Source organism: Ochlerotatus camptorhynchus, unplaced genomic scaffold (assembly GCF_037179485.1).
Source record: "Ochlerotatus camptorhynchus isolate MF236.1 unplaced genomic scaffold, CSIRO-AGI_Acam_v1.1 ptg000455l, whole genome shotgun sequence".
Classification (NCBI taxonomy): Eukaryota; Metazoa; Arthropoda; class Insecta; order Diptera; family Culicidae; genus Ochlerotatus; species Ochlerotatus camptorhynchus.
The window spans coordinates 357552-381598 of NW_027040941.1; the positions used below are offsets into that span (position 1 = coordinate 357552).

The 24047-nt window shown below is 41.0% G+C and overlaps 2 protein-coding genes across 2 annotated transcripts; one reads left to right on the plus strand and one right to left on the minus strand.

Annotated features, from left to right (window-relative positions):
- Positions 1–7021: 7021 nt before the first annotated feature.
- Positions 7022–9066, minus strand: LOC135712024 (heat shock protein 70 B2-like). The gene has a single exon (XM_065234987.1). It carries the CDS (start codon positions 8959–8961, stop codon positions 7039–7041), a length of 1923 nt encoding a protein of 640 aa, XP_065091059.1. The 5' UTR covers positions 8962–9066; the 3' UTR covers positions 7022–7038.
- Positions 9067–10410: 1344 nt separating this feature from the next.
- Positions 10411–12383, plus strand: LOC135712026 (heat shock protein 70 B2). The gene has a single exon (XM_065234988.1). The coding sequence runs from the start codon at positions 10444–10446 to the stop codon at positions 12358–12360; it is 1917 nt and encodes a 638-aa protein (XP_065091060.1). The 5' UTR covers positions 10411–10443; the 3' UTR covers positions 12361–12383.
- The last annotated feature ends 11664 nt before the right edge of the window (positions 12384–24047 follow it).

The following is a 24047-nucleotide window of genomic DNA, read 5'->3' on the forward strand; positions in this document are numbered from 1 at the left end:
GACCTGCCCGTGAAAAAAACCAATGATTTTGAATGGAGATTTTTGTTGATTAGGGGTAGGAGGGGCATAGTGAGCATTCCGCACTTTGGCTCTGAATCTCCAGCTGCATGAAACAAATCAACTGATAGTAGGTTGATATTGATCCTACCACCAACCAATTTGTTCCAAACGGCCGGAAGACCAAGCTGGGGCATGGGATCCTCACTATGCCCCTCTTACCCCTACCATAAAATCACAACGAAAATCGTGGTATATGAGAAATGTACAGTAAAAAAGGGGGGGTGTTAAGCATCCTAACAATAAAAAAATTGATTTTTCTCGAACAAATTTGATCTCATCAAATTAATTTTCATTGATAATTGTTTCGTTAAAAACGAAATTTATTTTTTCTCCCGTCCAATAATTTAACAATAAATTTTTAATGTGCCCAAAATTCAACCGTAAAAATCATTGTAATTTCGTAACTTAACTATATTTTTTTTTGCGGCCATACTCGGTATGCATTCGCTCTTCCGTAGCGGAACCGGAAGCTCTCGACGAGGGCGATCTGAAGGAGGAAAATTTACTCCAAAATCATGTCGAGATCCATCGAATCAAAGAGGCGATCGACGTGCTGGAGGTGAGAATGAAGGAGGATCGGATGGAACCGATTTTTTTTTTAATTTATTACGGCTAAATATGCTGTATGTCAAGCGTTTCAGCATGATTGCGGTACGATGCTCTATTCTGGACCGGTCTACTAGACGTGAAAAAACTAGTCATTATACCTGCTACGTGTATCTTGTTACCTGAAGACGAGGAGGGAATCTTCGGATACATGGAGGAGGACTTCAGAAATGAGGAAGCTCGTATGCGAGGACAAAAGTGTTACATCTGCAAGAAACGGTATGCAAACGTTTTGTGTTGCGCGAAGAAGTGCTTCCGTTCATTTCATACGCTTTGTGGGATGCAGAATGAGTGCCTGTCGCATTACGTGGATACGTTCCAGTCGTGGTGCGATAAGCACGTAGTGCTGGTGGGTAAGGTGAAATACTCCGAGACCGAAAAGACGAACCACAATAGACAGTGACGACAGCGATTCCGATCTGGTTTCTAGACGAAAGAAACCAACGTCGATGCGAAGGCTGTCCACGTCTTCGTCTAGTTCTTCCTTGCTCGTTTCTTCGAATTACGAATAAATCAGTCTGGAGGAACTGGTCAAGAAGATTCCACTCGAGATTCCACTGCCACGAGGAACTTCCGTCGAAAAATTGCTTCGAGCCAAACCGGTCGTAAGGCTCGAGAAGCTCAGCTCGGAAAAGATCAAATCATTGACTTCTTCGGACAATGAAGACGAAGCATCCTCCTCCGGATCGCCAACCATGTGAAGTTAAACAAAAAGTAGTGCCGAAAATCGATGGTAGAATTGCAGTCGATCAAAGAGGTCATCCGTTCCGACACGGACACGCTAACGGATGCCTCGGTGGGACAGGAAATCGTGCGTCCCAAGACGCCTTACAGAAATCTTTTGAAAAGCTAATTGAAGCTTTTTGGGTCGAAACCCGTCCCACGAAAACGGTCCCTCAGCGAGTCTGATACGGAGTACGTTACAGCGAAGAAAATTAGGTTGATTTAATTTTAATGGCGACCTTCCTTAGACGGCGAATTTTCCAGCGCTAGTCAGGTCTTTCCCACGGCGCAGTAGATTACTGCCAACGGTGCCACCTCAGTGGGAATGCGATTCGAAACCGGGTTGACGTTGATGCTCAAAAGTGAGAAAATGTTCCGGATTTCACGTATTAAGCGAATGTCAGCTGGTATCACGTTGCTTGCAGGTACTGAGGGAGAACCTTCCAAAACTTCTAGTGTTTGGACTGGTGGTATAGAGATTGCTAAAGTATGATTGTGTCAGTGATTTGTTTTCATCGGGAAAATTTTCCGCTATGAATTTTTTTTTCTCCCGATGAAAACATTTTGCGTATACGTATACGTGACGTAGTGTGCGTACGATAAACGTCAGCAATCACTATGACACAAATAATGCACCTGAAACCCAATGACTTTTATATAAGGTCTGGGCCAAAGGGCTTATTTGTGTTAGTGAAATGTGCAAATGTTTAGTGGTGTTCGTATTTTATTGCAATGTTTATTTTTTTACACGAAACAGCTGTTGGCAGTGACGTATTTCTATCTGTTCTCAGTATGTTGGCAGTGACGTATTTCTATCTGTTCGGAGATGTTCAGCAATGTTTACAACATTTTTACTTCTAACACCAGCAAGCTGCCTGTTGGCCCAGACCTTATATAAATGTCATTACCTGAAACCGACGGAGAATCGCAAGTGCTGTGATCAATGTGATTGGTCAGGCAGAAGGAAACAAGTCAGCACTTTCATTATCACGACGTTCTTATGCATAATATAGTGTGACGAAACGTTGGATCATGCGTAAGAACACCATGAGAACGAAAGTGTCGACTACATTCCTTCTGCCGCACCTATAGTAACGCACACGGTTCCCGCGCTGACTGTTCCTTACTTTCTCACTCTAATCAAAATTTCCTTCGATGAGTGAGAAAACAGCTCCCCGTCAACGCGAGCGAGAACGCGAGTTGCCAGATCATTGCACACAAAACCAACTTGAATTAATTCAAAACAAAAATACTAACGAACCTGGCGGTGAGGGGCGGAAGGTGGACTAAAATTCTATTACCACAAACGAAGTGACAGGCTCGAAAACTTTGGTGACTAACCTGCTATTGCAATTTTTCAGTGTACCGCATGGCAACACCACTACTACTGGATTGTACCACATGGCAACACAACTACTGGATTGTACCAGTATTTTCACCAAATGTATTAGAATGTTTTGGTTCTATCTCTTTCACTCTACTCAAAACTGAAATGCATAAAAAAATGACAAAATGATACACTCTTTGCACACTGTCAAAGAATCATTGTACACAAAATCAACTTTGTTCAAATCAAAACAAAAAAACTAACCCATCTGGTGGCTGATGGCACAAGCTTCCAAGAAAATTCTATTACAGTGAACCACATTATTTTAATTAATTTCTTCGCCAGTTAGTCGTCTGTCACTTCGTTTGTGCTATTACTGAGAACCACATTATTTTAATTATTTTCTTCGGAGAAAGTCGTCTGTCACTTCGTTTGTGGTAGTAGTGTTGCCATGTGGTACAATCCAGTAGTAGTGGTGTTGCCATGTGGTACACTGAAAAATTGAAATAGCAGGTTAGTCACCAAAGTTTTCGAGCCGCTCCGTCTGTCACTTCGTTTGTGGTAGTACACTGAAACAAGGATCATAGTTAGAAATACTATTTTGCAGAAAACACTTATTATCAATATAACCACGCTTATTACTGTTAAATCTACTATGAATTCAGTATAGTTGACTACGAATGTAAAACAATTTACTATGATTCTGGCGAAACTACTATGCTTGCTCAAAATGCATAGTAATTTTGATAGAAATAATACTAAAATTAAATGAAATTGTTTTCTGCACAAATCGTTTGGTGAGGGTATTTAATTTAAACCAGCAATATAGTATTTTTGCCAATGGATTTTGTATCAGTGTAGTGGTGTTGCCATGTGGTACACTGAAAAATTGCAATAGAAGGTTAGTCACCAAACTTTTCGAGCCGCTCCGTCTGTCACTTCGTTTGTGCTATAAATCAGGAAGGATTCGACCTAAAATTCCCACCGGCGATACTAGAAGCAGCAATATACCTTCAGTTGCTTCCTTAACCAGATATTGACATGATCATGTGGTATTCGATCATTGCGAGAATTTTTATGTACCACATCAATAGTGTTACGCATTTGACCACAAACGTTTGGTTTCTGGGTCATCATTATGAAATAGATGTGGCTGGCAGCAAGGCGTTCATTGAAAATCAACTCTTAAACAACACTAATTTATGGTGGTCCTGAAAAGGACCGTTTTGACATGATGATTGAGTAATGCTGAGCTATTAGGGATCAAGCTGGTGAGCTGTAAGTTTTTTGGAACGAGGGTATCACGCTTGGGATAGACAGCCCACAGCGGCTCACGACGAGCAACTGAATCCGATCAGTAGCGGTGTGGCTTCTTTCTCCTTCTTCGGTTTAATTGAGGGCTCTTGAGGGCAGCCCATATTTTTGGTTTTTTAATGTGTTAAATTACCTTGAAATAGAGAAGTTTTGTAACCGAATCAAAAATTTATTGAAAAATCTAAATTTTACGAAATGCGAGAGGGGAGGCCCTTAATACCGTTACGATATATGCAGAGGAGAGCTACTTTTTTTGCTTGATTTGTTTTCCGTTCTGAGTACCAATGTCCGACGCCAGGGAGGCAGCTCCCACACCTGGACCCTACACGCAAACCAAAAATCTATTACAATGAATGTTAGTTCCGTTTCCTATCATCCTCTGTTCATGAACATCGCAACGAATGTTAGGAATTGACCATGCAGGCGATGTAATGGCTTTTTGTCTTTTTTATTTCGTGTTCCATCTACGCTCTCGACTATACCAGTAAGCTTGTAGAACGACGTACATTGTAGAACGACGCACACACTTATCTCGAATCTCTCCAGCAGAAAAAGCATACGAAGTCGAGCATGCGAGAAAATGAGCGCTTCATCTTTGCTTTTAGGCTGACCATACTCAGAAGCATGGAGAGAGCAGTGGAGAAAGCACAGGTCTGATAGTCGCCAACGTCCGTGATTCGAGTCCAGTCGGCAACCTTTTTTCTATTTTTTCCGACATAATTAATTTCACTCACTAATACACTCCACATTTTTCGGTCTCCAATTTTCTTACATCGGACCGCAGCTAGGTATATCGCATCCTCGGTTCATGCGGTCTCCACTTACATCCTCTGATGATGAATCCCACATAATTGTAAGCGAATCTTACATCCACCGGTTGGGTGTACTATATACACCTAACCTACTATATACAAATTGCTTATCAAAGCATGTTCTGATAAATTACATTTTTGTGCAAATTTAGTTTTAATTTCGTTAATTCTGAAATCTATTTTGGCAATGCCTGTCTCTTCATGTAAATTTGTTATTCTAGTGTCGAAAGGACGATCAAGAACCATCCTCAGCACTCTATTCTGAGCGACCTGAATTGTGTTCCTGTGAGTCTTTGCACATGATTCCCACACCGGAGCTGCGTAGAGGATCGCAGGTGCTATAATTTGTTTGTAGACAGCCAGTTTGTTCACCCTTTAGAGGCGGGATCTGCGGCAAATCAGCGGATACAGACACCTAACCAAGGCAAAACACTTGACTACAGTTTTCTCTTCATGCGAACGGAAGATGAGCTTTTCATCAAACAACATCCCGAGATAGGTTACTTCAGCGGACCATTCAACCCTTGTGCCATCCATGATTGCAGTACAAGATGGAGCCGGTTTCAGTTTGGGCGATTGCCGATGGAGGAACATGATCGCTTGTGTTTTGGAGGGATTGATTTTGATTTTCCACATGGTGGCATAATCAGCAAAGGCGTTAAGGCATCGTTGAAGTTTGTTCGTTATTTCGCGAGGCATCCTTCCTTTGACGGCTATTGCGGTATCATCTGGGAACAGATGCAGAACACGCAACCGTCACCGAGGGGAGGAATGTCGGAAGTATAAATGCTGTAAAGCAAGGGGCCCAGCAAACTGCCTTGCGGGACTCCTGCTGGGATGGAAAACGTGTCGGAAAGACAACCATTCAACGATACCTTAAACGACCTTTGCTGAAGGTAGTTATGGGTGATTTTAACCAGATGTAATGGGAAGTTGAAGTTAGAAAGCTTGTACACAAGTCCGGCATGCCAAACATTGTCAAACGCCTTTTCAACGTCTAACAAGGCCATGGCTGTGGACTTGGATACAGTTTCATACTTAGGATGTTATTCATCACCCGTACTAGCTGGTGATTGCTGAATCCAAACTGTTCTGAAAGGAGGCTGATTGGTCTGTAGCTTGAAGACAATGTTGGATCCTTACCGGGTTTGCGGATTGGTATGATTTTTACTACTTTCCAGATGCTTGGAAAGTAGTGCAGTTCCAAACATCTGTTGAAGATAGCGGTTAGAAGAGACTGCACTTTCATGCTGAGTCTCTTCAAGATCAAGTCGAATATACCGTCAAACCCGGGAGCCTTCATGTTCTTGGTGCATTTCAGCGCTGAGAAAATCTGTTGTACTGTAATCATATCCGCCGGAGGCACGACACAAGGGGAGGCATCTAGGTTTTGAACGCATTGCGCAACCTGATCTTCGAGCGGACTTTGGATATTCGAGCCAAGTAAATGCGATGAAGCGACATGCTCGCCGATAGCATTTGCTTTCTCCTGTGGGGTGATTAAAAGCCGATCGTCATCATTTTCGACTTTGAGAGGTGATTCAGAAAAGTTTGGAATCTTCTCATAAAGTACTCAATCACTTGATAAAATTTTCGTAGCTTAAGTGACTAAGTGGAAGAGTTTGGAATTACTTTAGAAGTTACTGAATCACTTCAGAAGAGTTTAGAATAACTTTGTAAAGTACTGAAATACTTTTAGATTCACTGCGGAAAGTACTGAATAATTCAAAAACATAGTATTAACTTCCGCAAGTACTAAATCCACTTCTAAAAGAAGTGAATCATTTTAGAAAAGTTTGGAATCACTTCACAAAGTACTGAACAACTTTAAAAAAGTTCGGAATCTCTTCAGAAAAAATTCGGAATCACCTCCGAAAGTACGGAATCATTGGGGAAAGTTTGCAATCACTTCCGCAAATTGGAAAAGGTGGAGTAATATGACCAAGCCTCCGACAAGAGATTGCACGGTTTCGGAAAGCAGTCAAAATTCTTGAAGAATTTAGAATGTTTAATTTATTAAACTCAGTAATAACAACGAACATACAAAGGACAGGATTCATCTTAGTTCTAAAATAAAAAACGCAACTTCTGTCCTTAAATGCTACTAGTAACAATTAAAGCCTTTTATTTACAGCGACAGAATAAGTTAGTATGCTTAATTATAAATTCTCATTTGTACATTGAATTTTATAATGCTTAGTCAACTTCTTCAACGGTGGGTCCGGAATGACCTCCGAAGCCTCCCGCCTGTTGCCCACAGTTTGTGGCTCCCGCCGATGATGCTCCTCCTCCGCCCTGATGCAGTCGAGTCATGATCGGACTGCACACTCGACTCAGCTCCTGCATCTTGTGATCGAATTCGTCCTTCTCGGCCATCGTATTTCCATCCAACCATCGAAGCGTTTCCTCACATTTGTCCGTCACTATCTTCTTGTCCGATTCACTCAGTTTATCTCCGGTCGATTCCAGTGACTGTTTCAACTGGAAGCAGTAACCCTCCAACTTGTTCTTGGCCGAAATGCGTTCCTTTTGCTTCTCGTCTTCCTCACGGAATCTCTCCGCCTCGGCTAACATTCGATCGATGTCCGCCTGGCTCAAGCGGCCCTTGTCGTTCTTGATTGTGATGTTCTTCTCCTTTCCGGTACTCTTCTCCTTGGCCGATACATTTAGAATACCGTTTGCGTCCAGATTGAATGTGACCTCAATCTGAGGAACGCCTCTCGGAGCTGGTGGAATGCCTGATAGGTCAAACTGACCAAGTCGATTGTTGTCCTTTGTCATGGCCCGTTCTCCTTCGAACACCTGGATCGATACTCCTGGCTGATTGTCTGAATAAGTCGTAAATATCTGAGTTTGCTTGCATGGAATTCGGCTGTTGCGTTCAACAAGCTTGGTCATCACACCGCCAGCTGTTTCGATTCCTAGAGATAGTGGAGCCACATCTACCAGCAGCACATCCTGAATCTTCTCGTCCTTGTCGCCACTGAGAATGGCAGCTTGAATAGCAGCACCATAGGCCACAGCTTCGTCTGGGTTGATTGACAGGTTCAATGACTTTCCAGAGAAGAAGTTCTGGAGTAATGATTGGACTTTCGGAATGCGTGTTGATCCACCGACTAGCACTATGTCGTGGATTGCACTTTTGTCCATTTTGGCATCCTTCAGAGCTCTCTCAACTGGTTGCAGTGTTGAACGGAACAAATCCGAGCAGAGTTCCTCGAATCGAGCTCGGGAGATTTTCGTGTAGTAGTCGATTCCATCCACAAGAGCATCGATTTCAATGGTTGCTTCAGTGCTGGATGAGAGTGTTCGCTTTGCTCGTTCGCATGCCGTTCTCAAACGTCTTAGAGCACGAGGATTGGATGAGATATCTTTTCTGTACTTGCGTTTAAACTCGTCCACGAAGTGCGACACCATACGATTGTCGAAGTCTTCTCCTCCCAGATGAGTGTCACCCGCCGTTGATAGTACCTCAAATAGCGATCCCTCGTTGATCGTAAGAATCGACACATCGAAAGTTCCGCCTCCCAGATCAAAAATCAATACATGTCGTTCGCCTTTCAGGTTCTTGTCCAGACCGTATGCTAATGCAGCAGCCGTCGGTTCATTGATGATTCTCATGACATTTAGGCCTGAAATGACGCCAGCGTCTTTCGTGGCCTGACGCTGAGAATCGTTGAAATAAGCAGGAACTGTGATGACGGCTTTATTCAGACTCTTTCCCAGGTAAGCCTCAGCCGTTTCCTTCATCTTCACCAACACCATCGAGCTGATTTCTTCCGGTGAGAATCGCTTCCTTTCACCTTTGAACTCGACTTCAATCTTTGGTTTACCGCCATCGTTGCACACCGTGAACGGCCAGTGTTTGATGTCGGCCTGAATCTTTGGATCATCGAACTTGCGACCAATCAATCGTTTGGCGTCGAAAACTGTGTTCTTCGGGTTCATCGCCACCTGGTTCTTGGCCGCATCGCCGATCAGCCGTTCCGTGTCCGAGAATGCCACATAGCTGGGGGTGGTTCGATTTCCCTGGTCGTTTGCGATGATTTCCACTTTACCATTTTGGAACACACCCACGCAGGAGTATGTCGTTCCCAAGTCAATACCGATTGCAGACATTTTTACTGTTTCACTGTGTTTATTTTTTCAACACTTGATTCCAAATAAATCACTTTCTACTTAGAAATGCTTCACACACTTTTTGATTGCTCCAAATTTTGAAAAAAAATATTTTGCGTTTTGCTTTCACGCTTTGGTTGTGTTCACTTGACTGCTTTGCTCTCTTGTTTGAACTGTTTTGAGATGAAGTGCTCGAATCGGGCGGTTATATAGTGAATAAGAGCATTTCTAGAATATTCGAGCAGCTTCCATGAACGTTCGAGCACTTTGGTATATATGTTTCTCGAATTTGCTCGTATCTTCTCTGTTTACTCATCGTCTCTTCGTCTGTGTGTGTGTGTGTTTCACGAAGGTTCTGTGTTTTTACAGTGATACCTACATTATCACGGTATGTTTGAAATAATTTTGAGCATAATCTCATTTTGAAAATTATGGAATGTTAAGCTATGCAATTGAAAACACCGATTCGTGGTTAGTGATTTTGGAAAATTTTCAAAGGTTTTCAATGAGATTTCAATGATCCCCTATTTTCGAGGCTTTTTTAATATCGAGTTCAATTCTAATATATTCTAATATCAAATATCTGTGGTGAATAGTCTTCTCAAAAATCATAATATCTTCAATACTTAAGACATCTCTTCAGATTGGTCATCCATGCTCCCACGGTTAAGCAAAATTTCAATAATAATTCTAAGTGTTTTTATGTTACTTCATACGCGAAGTTTGCGATTTTCAGAGTTGCAATAGGTCGTATAATATTGATTGGTTTAAAACCGTTTGTTGTTTAACAGCAAGGCTATCAATACCTTGCTCAGTCGATAGCAGTGCTCCTGAGATGTTGGTTAATGGGAATTTTGAATAACAATCGATCTAATTTAAAATAGAAACAATCTGTTTTTCACCAAAACAAAACACCTGAGCCGGGATTGCTCTACGGAGTACCAGCAACACCTTTATTTACTACACCTCCAAATATTGATCTCAAAAACGATGAATCAACAAAACGCATACAACCTTACCAGAATGTACAAGAACTATGTGCTCGAAATATTCCCTCTCCTTCTTGTTTCTCACACTCAAATAAATTGACCTAGAAATGTGAAGGGCATTCTAGAAAGCAGTTTTGCAGAGCATCCATCCGTGTTGTATCGAATTTTCGTGAATCAGGTAGCAGTTACGGTGCGAAGGTTCACCAAAACCGAATGAACACTCTCGGTGAAGGTGCTCGAACATTCACGGAAGCCACCCGAATGTTCTCGATCTGCTCGCTTTCTCCTATATAAACGCCCGATTCGAGCTCCTCTCCCCATAATTGTCCAAACAAGAGAGCAAAGCACAAGCAAGTAGCGACAAAACACGATTGAACTAAAAGAAAATTCAAATTCAAAAGTGAACAAATTTATGAAACAAGTTGAAAAGAGTGCATCAAGTTATAAGTGATTTCTATATCAAGTGTTACAAAACTACAGTGTAAGAGTAAAAATGTCTGCAATCGGTATTGACTTGGGAACGACATACTCCTGCGTGGGTGTGTTCCAGCATGGCAAAGTGGAAATCATCGCAAACGACCAGGGAAACCGAACCACCCCCAGCTATGTGGCATTCTCGGACACGGAACGGCTGATCGGCGATGCGGCCAAGAACCAGGTGGCGATGAACCCGAAGAACACAGTTTTCGACGCCAAACGGTTGATTGGCCGCAAGTTCGATGATCCAAAGATTCAGGCCGACATCAAACATTGGCCATTTACGGTGTACAACGATGGTGGCAAAACGAAGATCGAAGTCGAGTTCAAAGGCGAGAGGAAACGGTTTGCTCCGGAAGAAATCAGCTCGATGGTGTTGACAAAGATGAAGGAAACGGCTGAGGCTTACCTGGGAACAAGCGTGAAGAATGCAGTCATCACAGTTCCTGCCTATTTCAACGATTCTCAGCGTCAAGCCACGAAAGATGCTGGTGCCATTGCAGGACTGAATGTCATGAGAATCATCAATGAACCGACGGCTGCTGCATTGGCTTATGGGTTGGATAAAAACCTCAAAGGTGAGCGAAATGTGTTGATCTTCGATCTTGGAGGCGGAACCTTCGATGTCTCGATTCTGACCATCGACGAGGGATCGCTGTTTGAAGTTCGATCTACGGCTGGTGACACTCACCTGGGAGGAGAAGACTTTGACAATCGAATGGTGTCACACTTCGTGGACGAGTTCAAACGCAAGTTCAAGAAAGATATCTCATCCAATCCTCGTGCTCTACGACGTCTGAGAACGGCATGTGAACGAGCAAAGCGAACATTGTCATCCAGCACTGAAGCCACAATTGAAATCGATGCTCTCATCGATGGAATCGACTATTACACGAAAATATCCCGAGCTCGATTCGAGGAACTCTGCTCTGATTTGTTCCGTTCTACACTGCTACCAGTTGAGAAAGCTCTATCCGATGCCAAAATGGACAAGAGATCAATCGATGACATAGTACTAGTCGGTGGATCAACACGCATTCCAAAGGTCCAATCATTGCTTCAGAACTTCTTCTGTGGAAAGTCTCTGAACCTGTCAATCAACCCAGACGAAGCCGTAGCTTATGGTGCTGCTATTCAAGCTGCCATTCTCAGTGGCGACAAGGACGAGAAGATTCAGGATGTTCTGCTGGTAGATGTGGCTCCACTATCTCTAGGAATCGAAACAGCTGGCGGTGTGATGACCAAGCTTGTTGAACGCAACAGCCGAATTCCATGCAAGCAAACGCAGATATTCTCGACTTACGCGGACAACCAGCCGGGAGTATCAATCCAGGTATTCGAAGGAGAACGAGTTATGACCAAGGACAACAATCGACTTGGCCAATTTGACCTGTCAGGCATTCCACCAGCTCCGAGAGGCGTTCCTCAGATTGAGGTCACATTCGATCTGGACGCAAACGGTATTCTAAATGTATCGGCCAAGGAGAAGAGTACCGGAAAGGAGAAGAACATCACAATCAAGAACGACAAGGGTCGATTGAGTCAGGCGGACATCGATCGAATGTTGGCCGAGGCGGAGAGATTCCACGAGGAAGACGAGAAGCAGAAAGAACGTGTTTCGGCCAGAAATCAATTGGAGAGTTACTGCTTCCAGTTGAAACAGTCACTGGAATCAGCCGGTGACAAGTTGAGCGAGTCGGACAAGAACACAGTGAAGGACAAGTGTGACGAGATCCTTCGATGGTTGGATGGAAATACGATGGCCGAAAAGGACGAATTCGATCACAAAATGCAGGAACTGAGTCGAGTGTGCAGTCCAATTATCACTCGGTTGCATCAGGGCGCAGGATCATCGGCAGGACCCTCGAGCTGTGGCCAACAGGCGGGAGGCTTCGGAGGCCGAACGGGACCCACCGTTGAGGAGGTCGACTGAATAGATTAAATATCAAGATTTGATTGAAGATGAATGATTAGAAATCAACTCTGCGTGATCGATTACAAATAAGTTATTTATTCAATGAGAATGTGGACTGAGTATAGATATTATACAAATTATATTATTTTCATGAAAATAAACGGTTTTAGTTTCCCTTAAATTAAACTTCGTTGTTTGCTAGAGTGTTATACAAATTTAACATACCGAAATCATGTTTTTATCTTCCATGCTAATAATTTTTCGATTGGGTGGAATTGTGGACAGTTGGATGGGTTGATGTGCTTGGCCACAAAATCAACAAAGGCCTGAATAAGCTTTCGATTAAAAAATATACGTTTCGACATCAGTAGTTTACCATGCGGGACCGAAATCCGTGCATCTAAGAAATCCATCCAACTCATATATTTTCCATCAGTTGCACGTATTGATGACTTTATAAATAAGTGAATGTACCTTAAATTGTATTCCGTTTGATCATAGTTTGTGAACTCCAGTTTGAAGAACTGAGAGGTTTAAAATATTTAATCGGTGAAAATATAAATTTTCCATAGTTTTAATATGTAAAAGTATGGATAGAGTTGAGCCACAAGGATTTAATATGTTATGTGTGTTGTGTAATAGGGTGTTTCATTTTGAAAAAAGTGATGAATTTTTGATAGGCCACCCTCCAGTTCGATTCATAGCCCCAAAATATGAACCTGTGCAAAAAATGGTAAAGATTGATGAAGGTTTAGAGGTCGCGCCAATGATTTGGATTTTGTATGGAGATTTTGGTGAATTAGTATGGGAAATTATTGATTTTCGTTTACATTGCTCTAACTTTGGTTGTAGTTGTCCAAACGTTGAAAAAAAAAAATATGTGGTTGTCATGACAATGATCAACAAGCCTGTTGTTGTTGCGATGAAATTGGCGTTGTTGCCTTGTACATATTCATCTGTCAATTTACCCTATTTTGCCATTTTTTCACATTTTTATAATTCTTGATACGCTGCAAAACTGAGCGTAGCAACTGTAGGCTTTTTGTTTATTGCCATAGCAATAACATACTAAATTTTTTCGACATTTGGACAAGTAGAAGCAAAGTTATAGCGATATAAGCGATTTTTTAAATTCTTCCATAGTAATTCCCATACAAATTTCAAATCATTGGCGCGACCTCTAAACCTTCATCAATCTTTACCAATTTTTGCACAGGTTCATATTTTGGGGCTATGAATCGAACTGGAGGGTGGCCCATCAGAAATTCATCACTTTTTTCAGAATGAAGCACCCTATTGTGTAATGAACTTTATAAATATGTAAAGTGTTGTAAATAAATTGTATGTTAATAGTATAAACTTGACATGGAAATATATGTGATGTGTGATTGAATGGGCGAATGTGCTGTGTTATAAAGAATGTGGATGGAGGGAACCTCAAGAAGAAACCAATCGAAGCGCCTACATCCGCTCTTATAAATGCGCCTACTTAGGTCCCACCCCAGAAACGACAGTGCCTTTTATTATCCCCCCAAACGGTGTTGGGAAGGGTCCGGTAACCCAACATAATGGTTATCTGGAAATTAATAAACGTACACGACGAACAAGGAGAGCGCTGCAGCGATACAGCTGGGTATCGCGTAATCAAGTACCATAGGAGGTGTAAAATGCGTGCATCACTCTACAAACTATACGACCTAAACCCATCCCTCGATCGCTTATGGAATTCCCCAATATCATTCCCTATTACCAAGCTGTCCAAGAGGATTTTTATCATTTCAGAAATGTACGACATTTCAGGGTGGTGAGGATGTTCGGGAGTGAGCCCAACAATTCAACCCTGGATTCTGTTGGTCACTCAAAGTAAATCACAACACCCCCCCCCCCCTCTCTCTCACTCACCTCACTCACTTTATCATCACCACGAACTCTACACTTTGGACTATGGCTACAGTACAGTGTGAGAGTACGGAGGCAATAGAGAGGACTCTCTTTGCAATCGGAGGCCGATCGGAATTCGAAGACTAACAACACAGGTGTAGTAGATAGAATAAGTGTTGAATAAATAATGAGTAGAATCAAGTGAACGTGAAGTGCGATAGTTCGCATGTAAACAAAATCTCATTGGTTAAAGACTTTTGATAGGTTAGCAGGTATAAATATGAAGTACCTAAGCTCGTTGAAGTCATTCTTGTAACGAATTTTGGAGGTGACGGACCCCCAGCAGCAGCAGAAACAGCAGCAACAGAAACAGCAGCAGCAGCAATAGAAGCAGCCGCACCCGTGGGAGCTGCATCGCTAATTCGTGTTGCCGTGGCCGAGGCTGGAAACCTCGGTCCGGTCACGACAATGGCGCAGTCGGTAGGATAGAATTACCATGACCTGATGGATGGTAGATAGAATTACCATGACCTGATGGATGGTAGAAAGAATTACCATGACCTGATGGATGGTAGATAGAATTACCATGACCTGATGGATGGTAGATAGAATTACCATTACCTGATGGATGGTAGAAAGAAATACCATGACCTGATGGATGGTAGATAGAATTACCATGACCTGATGGATGGTAGATAGAATTACCATGCCTGATGGATGGTAGATAGAATTACCATTACCTGATGGATGGTAGATAGAATTACCATGACCTGATGGATGGTACATAGAATTACCATGACCTGATGGATGGTAGATAGAATTACCATGACCTGATGGATGGTAGATAGAATTACCATGACCTGATGGATGGTAGATAGAATTATCATGACCTGATGGATGGTAGATAGAATTACCATGACCTGATGCATGGTAGATAGAATTACCATGACCTGATGGATGGTAGATAAGAATTTCCATTACCTGATGGATGGACTGAAGAAATTTAGAAATAATTAGAATTGTCATGACTTGATGGATGGACTGAGGAAATTTTTAAATAGTTAGAATTGCCATGACCTGATGGATGAAATATCTCTGAGATGGTAGATGAAAGTCCCTCGAGATGGTAGATAAAATTCCCCCAAATGGGTGGATATAATGCCCCCTTCCTCAATTAAGGAGAGTAGAAGAGGGGAAGAATGTAGTAGATAGAGTTAGTGTTGAATAAATAATGAGTAGAACCAAGTGAGCGTGAAGTGTGATAGTTCGCATGTAAACAGAATCTCATTGGTTAGAGAATTTTGATAGGTTAGCAGGTATAAATATGAAGTACCTAAGCTCGTTGAAGTCATTCTTGTAACGAATTTTGGAGGTGACGGACCCCCAGCAGCAGCAGAAACAGCAGCAACAGAAACAGCAGCAGCAGCAATAGAAGCAGCCGCACCCGTGGGAGCTGCATCGCTAATTCGTGTTGCCGTGGCCGAGGCTGGAAACCTCGGTCCGGTCACGACAATGGCGCAGTCGGTAGGATAGAATTACCATGACCTGATGGATGGTAGATAGAATTACCATGACCTGATGGATGGTAGAAAGAATTACCATGACCTGATGGATGGTAGATAGAATTACCATGACCTGATGGATGGTAGATAGAATTACCATGACCTGATGGATGGTAGAAAGAATTACCATGACCTGATGGATGGTAGATAGAATTACCATGACCTGATGGATGGTAGAAAGAAATACCATGACCTGATGGATGGTAGATAGAATTACCATGACCTGATGGATGGTAGAAAGAAATACCATGACCTGATGGATGGTAGAAAGAAATACCATGACCTGATGCATGGTAGATAGAATTACCATGACCTGATGGATGGTAGATAGAATTACCATGACCTGATGGATGGTAGATAGAATTACCATGACCTGATGGATGGTAGATAGAATTACCATGCCTGATGGATGGTAGATAGAATTACCATTACCTGATGGATGGTAGATAGAATTACCATGACCTGATGGATGGTACATAGAATTACCATGACCTGATGGATGGTAGATAGAATTACCATGACCTGATGGATGGTAGATAGAATTACCATGACCTGATGGATGGTAGATAGAATTACCATGACCTGATGGATGGTAGATAGAATTACCATGACCTGATGCATGGTAGATAGAATTACCATGACCTGATGGATGGTAGATAAGAATTTCCATTACCTGATGGATGGAATGAAGAAATTTAGAAATAATTAGAATTGTCATGACTTGATGGATGGACTGAGGAAATTTTTAAATAGTTAGAATTGCCATGACCTGATGGATGAAATATCTCTGAGATGGTAGATGAAAGTCCCTCGAGATGGTAGATAAAATTCCCCCAAATGGGTGGATATAATGCCCCCTTCCTCAATTAAGGAGAGTAGAAGAGGGGAAGAATGTAGTAGATAGAGTTAGTGTTGAATAAATAATGAGTAGAACCAAGTGAGCGTGAAGTGTGATAGTTCGCATGTAAACAGAATCTCATTGGTTAGAGAATTTTGATAGGTTAGCAGGTATAAATATGAAGTACCTAAGCTCGTTGAAGTCATTCTTGTAACGAATTTTGGAGGTGACGGACCCCCAGCAGCAGCAGAAACAGCAGCAACAGAAACAGCAGCAGCAGCAATAGAAGCAGCCGCACCCGTGGGAGCTGCATCGCTAATTCGTGTTGCCGTGGCCGAGGCTGGAAACCTCGGTCCGGTCACGACAATGGCGCAGTCGGTAGGATAGAATTACCATGACCTGATGGATGGTAGATAGAATTACCATGACCTGATGGATGGTAGAAAGAATTACCATGACCTGATGGATGGTAGATAGAATTACCATGACCTGATGGATGGTAGATAGAATTACCATGACCTGATGGATGGTAGAAAGAATTACCATGACCTGATGGATGGTAGATAGAATTACCATGACCTGATGGATGGTAGAAAGAAATACCATGACCTGATGGATGGTAGATAGAATTACCATGACCTGATGGATGGTAGAAAGAAATACCATGACCTGATGGATGGTAGATAGAATTACCATGACCTGATGGATGGTAGATAGAATTACCATGCCTGATGGATGGTAGATAGAATTACCATTACCTGATGGATGGTAGATAGAATTACCATGACCTGATGGATGGTACATAGAATTACCATGACCTGATGGATGGTAGATAGAATTACCATGACCTGATGGATGGTAGATAGAATTACCATGACCTGATGGATGGTAGATAGAATTACCATGACCTGATGGATGGTAGATAGAATTACCATGACCTGATGCATGGTAGATAGAATTACCATGACCTGATGGATGGTAGATAGAATTACCATGACCTGATGGATGGTATAAAGAATTACCATGACCTGATGGATGGTAGATAGAATTACCATGACCTGATGGATGGTAGAAAGAAATACCATGACCTGATGGATGGTAGATAGAATTACCATGACCTGATGGATGGTAGATAGAATTACCATGCCTGATGGATGGTAGATAGAATTACCATTACCTGATGGATGGTAGATAGAATTACCATGACCTGATGGATGGTACATAGAATTACCATGACCTAATGGATGGTAGATAGAATTACCATGACCTGATGGATGGTAGATAAAATTACCATGACCTGATGGATGGTAGATAGAATTACCATGACCTGATGGATGGTAGATAGAATTACCATGACCTGATGCATGGTAGATAGAATTACCATGACCTGATGGATGGTAGATAGAATTACCATGACCTGATGGATGGTATAAAGAATTACCATGACCTGATGGATGGTAGATAGAATTACCATGACCTGGTAATTCTGGGACGGATGGTAGATAAGAATTTCCATTACCTGATGGATGGACTGAAGAAATTTAGAAATAATTAGAATTGTCATGACTTGATGGATGGACTGAGGAAATTTTTAAATAGTTAGAATTGCCATGACCTGATGGATGAAATATCTCTGAGATGGTAGATGAAAGTCCCTCGAGATGGTAGATAAAATTCCCCCAAATGGGTGGATATAATGCCCCCCTTCCTCAATTAAGGAGAGTAGAAGAGGGGAAGAATGTAGTAGATAGAGTTAGTGTTGAATAAATAATGAGTAGAACCAAGTGAGCGTGAAGTGTGATAGTTCGCATGTAAACAGAATCTCATTGGTTAGAGAATTTTGATAGGTTAGCAGGTATAAATATGAAGTACCTAAGCTCGTTGAAGTCATTCTTGTAACGAATTTTGGAGGTGACGGACCCCCAGCAGCAGCAGAAACAGCAGCAACAGAAACAGCAGCAGCATCAATAGAAGCAGCCGCACCCGTGGGAGCTGCATCGCTAATTCGTGTTGCCGTGGCCGAGGCTGGAAACCTCGGTCCGGTCACGACAACAGGCAATGTCTGATAGGACAACCAGTCCAACCTGGGTCCTCAATATCAACAGCCGCCGGGTAGGAGGCTCAGTACGACAATTTATAATGTGATAAACATTTCTATAAATTTTGTATTATAATCCGGTATTTTGTTAATAAATATAGTATGTGTATACTAGTGTTGTGATTATTAATATAAGCGCTGCTTATTGCCTACTTTGGACGAAATCTCCAATTGAATTGACGATGAGACGGAATCCTAATGCATTCCTATCAACAAGAGAGCGAATACCTCAACACCCCAGTACCGGGAAACGTTCTTCCACTGGCTACAATTCCCTTACTGTGTTAGAGGTCGGTCGGTTTTAACCCCAACAACCGATGAAATATTTCAAACCACAAAGGTGAAACAAGACGTCTCAAAATATGATCGAACACCATAACATTTTAGGTACATTCACTTTTTATAAAAGTCACCTTTAAACATAGCGTGTGACATTACTCACAGGGCGGCCACTGACTCGAAACGATCAGGAAATACTAGGAAATGACCAGGAGATTCATTGGAACCTTTACGACCTCCCTCGGCTCAACCGTTAAAGTTGCAGGTAAAAGTAAGGCCATGCTGGAGGCGGCTGGGTTCGGTTCCCAGTTCGGTCTAGATTTTTTTTTTAAGTTAAAGCATTTCTCGACTTCCCTGGGAATAGAGTATGGTTCAGGGGTTGCACTTAATTTCGATGCGTTAGAAATATTTATTCAGATATGGCTATGGAAAATCGACTATTTTTTTTTAAATCTCTTCGGAGCTACCTCCAATTCACGTTTTTAAGAGTTGCCGCCATGCAAAACTTTTTTTTTTATAATATCCTTGGCTATCATTGTGAGCTTGAGCCCCCAAATTTCCAGACAAAGTGTTATTTTGTACACGCAAAAAAAAAGACAATCGTTTAAATAAAAATATTTGTGGGAAATATAAACATAAATTTCAAACGTAATAAATCTAAATCTCAATTTAAAAAGCGAATCAATCTACGAAAACTCCATCTGCTCGCATCGCTCTCCACCTTTTCGCAGGAAATCTTCAAAATCTTCATCAATCTTCCTTCTATCTAGTAAGTGTGCGCGCATCTCAAAACAGCAAAAAAAATGTCCTGTATCTCCGCATATGTCGCTCCCCTCGATTTTTTTGTTAAAAGTCATGTGACAACAATGTTTAAAATAAAAATTATGATACGATTATTTAAAAAATAAAATATTCATGTTGATAATAGACGTAAATATTTTTGATTGATTTGGCTGCTTTGTAAAAAAAAATAAATATTTTGTATTTTAAACATGATTTTCCAGTTTATTGATTTCATGATTTTGCAGTTTCGAACCTCTTTGGATACGGTTGTGCTATAAGTTTGTTCTCTGTTTTGTGCGTGCGTTCGCTTTCAAAGTTTTTGGCTGCATTTGCCGGATTAGCGCTGGCACTCTGCCTCTCGGACGGTTATATGTCTGTGAATGGTGGTTTTCTCGCTTACCGGGAAGTTTTGATTTTTTCTCCCGGACCAGAAATTAATGGCATCGCGAGTGATAATTTTTAATATCAGTTTATTTAAGCGCTTCAAGGTGCGTGAAAGAGCTCGGCATGATCGGTGTTGATTTTGGTTGCAAAAAATAAGTGTTTTCGAACGAAATTGGTATCAAAAGTGTACCAAAAGTGCTTCTGAACGTGTTTCGCAGTTGGGTGTGGTGAAATTCGTGAATTCACGGTTTATTTGCAGTAAAAATTCCGTATCACAAAATTGCAAACCGAGTTCCCTTTTTTTTGCCGTTCAACGACGACGGGTTAGCGAGAGAAAAATAAGCATCGGGATTGTGCTCCCGGATATATGTATTGATTTGGTGAGTCGTGAGTACGTTCCAGTTGATGATTGTTCTTATACATTTCTCGATTACATTTTCGAAGGGACGTCCGGAGAGCTTTGAGATTTGGGCGTTGTTGGTTTTGTGGGCAGACCTGTTGGTCACCGATTGCTCGCGAATAGGGGTTCAGTCTCGCAAACAAACTATATCAAATGATAGAGGAATCATGCCTCTACCTGTTTGTGTTGTTGGTTTTTGTGGATGAGCTTTGGATCACGAGGGATCGTTGATTGGCGTGTTTGTTTGCAGAGGCGATTGCGCCCTGGTCTCAAAGTTCTGTGAACGTGTCTGCTTTTGTGGGAAGTGCGTTTGATGGTCGGTTTGGTGTGACGCCGCTATAAGGTAGGGGAAAATTTCCCCTATCTGATGGTGGTGTTGGTATGAGTGAGCAGGATGCCGGTTCCGCCGGATTGGGGATCGGATGCATTGTTTGCAGGAGCGGATGCGTCCTTTCGGGGGAGCAATCGAGTTTTATTTTCATCGTTCCCATTTGTCAGAGGGATGACCTCGATCGTATGAAGCATGTTCCTCGGGGTTTTTACGGTTAGGTGTCTACGAATAATCCATTATGATTTTTTTCATGTTGAAGCATGATTCGTATAGAAAATAAATATCTCGATCGAATATGTAAGCTTGACACTTGACCGATTAGTTTTTTTTTGTGTTGTTAAGTGTGTCCTTAACATGGCGATTCGATGCTGGAGAGTAGTGAACATATGTATTATATGGCTTGGTACGTAGTAAATCTTTACTACGATGGAAGTGATTCGTATATTTTTTTTTTCTTTCTTTTCCAGCTTTGGTTCAAATACCTAGATAAGTCTATTGATCTAGACTGAATACTTTCAGCCCATCGATAGTGGAATAGCGTAGAATACACATTGTGAAGATTCCCCATTTTCAGCTTTTCTACAGGCTGGAGTTGTTGTTTGAACTATTTAGTTTATCACTTTAATTTATCTGTAAAAAAAATTTTCAGAAGCATTCTGACAGGTTGATTCAATAATATTTTGATGATGATAAATCTTCCTAATATTCACATTACATGTCATAACTGTTATTTTTCAGATACTCCACATAATTGTGATTTCATATCTTCCTCCTTCAAGATGGATGTTTAAGGTTCACATACTTTGCCAGCAGACAAAATGGGGTCTTTGCAGTATAATTATTTTGTTTTTTTTTTTCAGTTTTCATTCAGACTGGATCTATTGATTTAAATTATTTAAGTTTTCTTCCAGCTCTTCGATAACGGAATATCATTAGATTTATACTGTAATGATTCACTCTCACAGCTTTCACCCTGGTTTTGTCTGTTGATTTGATTTGTTTAAACTGGTTTTCAGCTTTTAGGTGTTGGCAGTCGCGGGCGGTCAATTTTGCTCATGCTCATGCTTTAAGTTTATTTTCAGCTTTTCGATGATGGAACGTCTTCAGATTTATATTATAATGATCCACCATTTTGTTTAGGCTTCAGGCAAATCCAAGTATAATGTATGATAACACTGATTTATTTAAAACCATGGTCGCATCACTTATCAAGGTGAATCCTGATCCAACGAACCCAACATACTCACAAAATCTCCTTTCCTGTGTCTTTTGTTCGGGTGCAGAGGTAAACACGGCCCACAAACAACAAAAATCACTCTAATATTCCTTCCCTACTCCCACCTGATTGCAAGGACGTGGCCGGCGCCGTTATTGATTTACAAAATATGGAGTCACTGAAACTTGTACAATGAGAATGGGCGGTCACTCCCAGCCCCATTCAGTTGATTCATTGTACAATTTGTGATCTGATCAATCACGGAAAAGCAACCATTGATATGTGCAGTCAATCTAAGCTAAGCTAAGCTAAACATGATTTTCCAGTTTATTGTAAACGTATTTTATGTTTAGAAAAAAAAAACACATTTTTATTTATGACTATAAATTATTTTCGAATGCGCAATAAATCAAATAAAAGTGGCCAATTAGGATAAATCATCTTGGGGTCTTCGATACATTAAATCCAGATTTAAATACGTTGCAGGCACTAAGATGATTCACACTAATCATGTACTTTAATTTGCATTATCGTCATCACATGATCCGGATGCAATCACATCCGTATTCAGAAGTGACGCGATGGTATTTATCCAATCCACCTTTCCATTGTCCATCTCTCCATAGGTAAACTTAACAATACTATGGGGATTTTGCAGCATGCAGGATCTTTCCACAATCACGTCCAGACACGTATAGAGCAATCGCTTTACTTTGAATAATTAATACATTTAAACATTTCTATTTTATAAAACAGCAAAAAAAGGTTATCTTCCATTTAATTCCACTTAATTAATTTTGGTATCCATGACAGATACGTATTTCGACTACAATGTGCAGTCTTCATCAGTGTCATTCCCACTAAAGAACTTATCAAAATCTAACCCCCTTAAGTACTCATCCCCTAGGTATAAAAGTCAAGATCACAGGTATATAAATGAAACTACAATTCCCACTACTTTAGTGGGAATGACACTGATGAAGACTGCACATTGTAGTCGAAATACGTATCTGTCATGGATACCAAAATTAATTAAGTGGAATTAAATGGAAGATAACCTTTTTTTGCTGTTTTATTAAAGCATTCCGCTAACAACCCATTTTCATTACTTCATTATGATGGCTACCAAGCCTTTGGGATTTTCCTTATTAGAGAGTTGAATAGATTTTTCTCCTTTAGCTTACTTAAATCTTTGGTTTTAATTAGTTAGGTAGGTTCCGATTCAACACATTGTAGTTTCATTTATATACCTGTGATCTTGACTTTTATACCTAGGGGATGAGTACTTAAGGGGGTTAGATTTTGATAAGTTCTTTAGTGGGAATGACACTGATGAAGACTGCACATTGTAGTCGAAATACGTATCTGTCATGGATACCAAAATTAATTAAGTGGAATTAAATGGAAGATAACCTTTTTTTGCTGTTTTATTAAAGCATTCCGCTAACAACCCATTTTCATTACTTCATTATGATGGCTACCAAGCCTTTGGGATTTTCCTTATTAGAGAGTTGAATAGATTTTTCTCCTTTAGCTTACTTAAATCTTTGGTTTTAATTAGTTAGGTAGGTTCCGATTCAACACATTGTAGTTTCATTTATATACCTGTGATCTTGACTTTTATACCTAGGGGATGAGTACTTAAGGGGGTTAGATTTTGATAAGTTCTTTAGTGGGAATGACACTGATGAAGACTGCACATTGTAGTCGAAATACGTATCTGTCATGGATACCAAAATTAATTAAGTGGAATTAAATGGAAGATAACCTTTTTTTGCTGTTTTATTAAAGCATTCCGCTAACAACCCATTTTCATTACTTCATTATGATGGCTACCAAGCCTTTGGGATTTTCCTTATTAGAGAGTTGAATAGATTTTTCTCCTTTAGCTTACTTAAATCTTTGGTTTTAATTAGTTAGGTAGGTTCCGATT

What these genes read in the sequence shown, in the direction of transcription:
- LOC135712024 (XM_065234987.1), bottom strand. Translation starts at nt 8,961, where the DNA reads ATGTCTGCAATCGGTATTGACTTGGGAACGACATACTCCTGCGTGGGT.
- LOC135712026 (XM_065234988.1), top strand. Translation starts at nt 10,444, where the DNA reads ATGTCTGCAATCGGTATTGACTTGGGAACGACATACTCCTGCGTGGGT.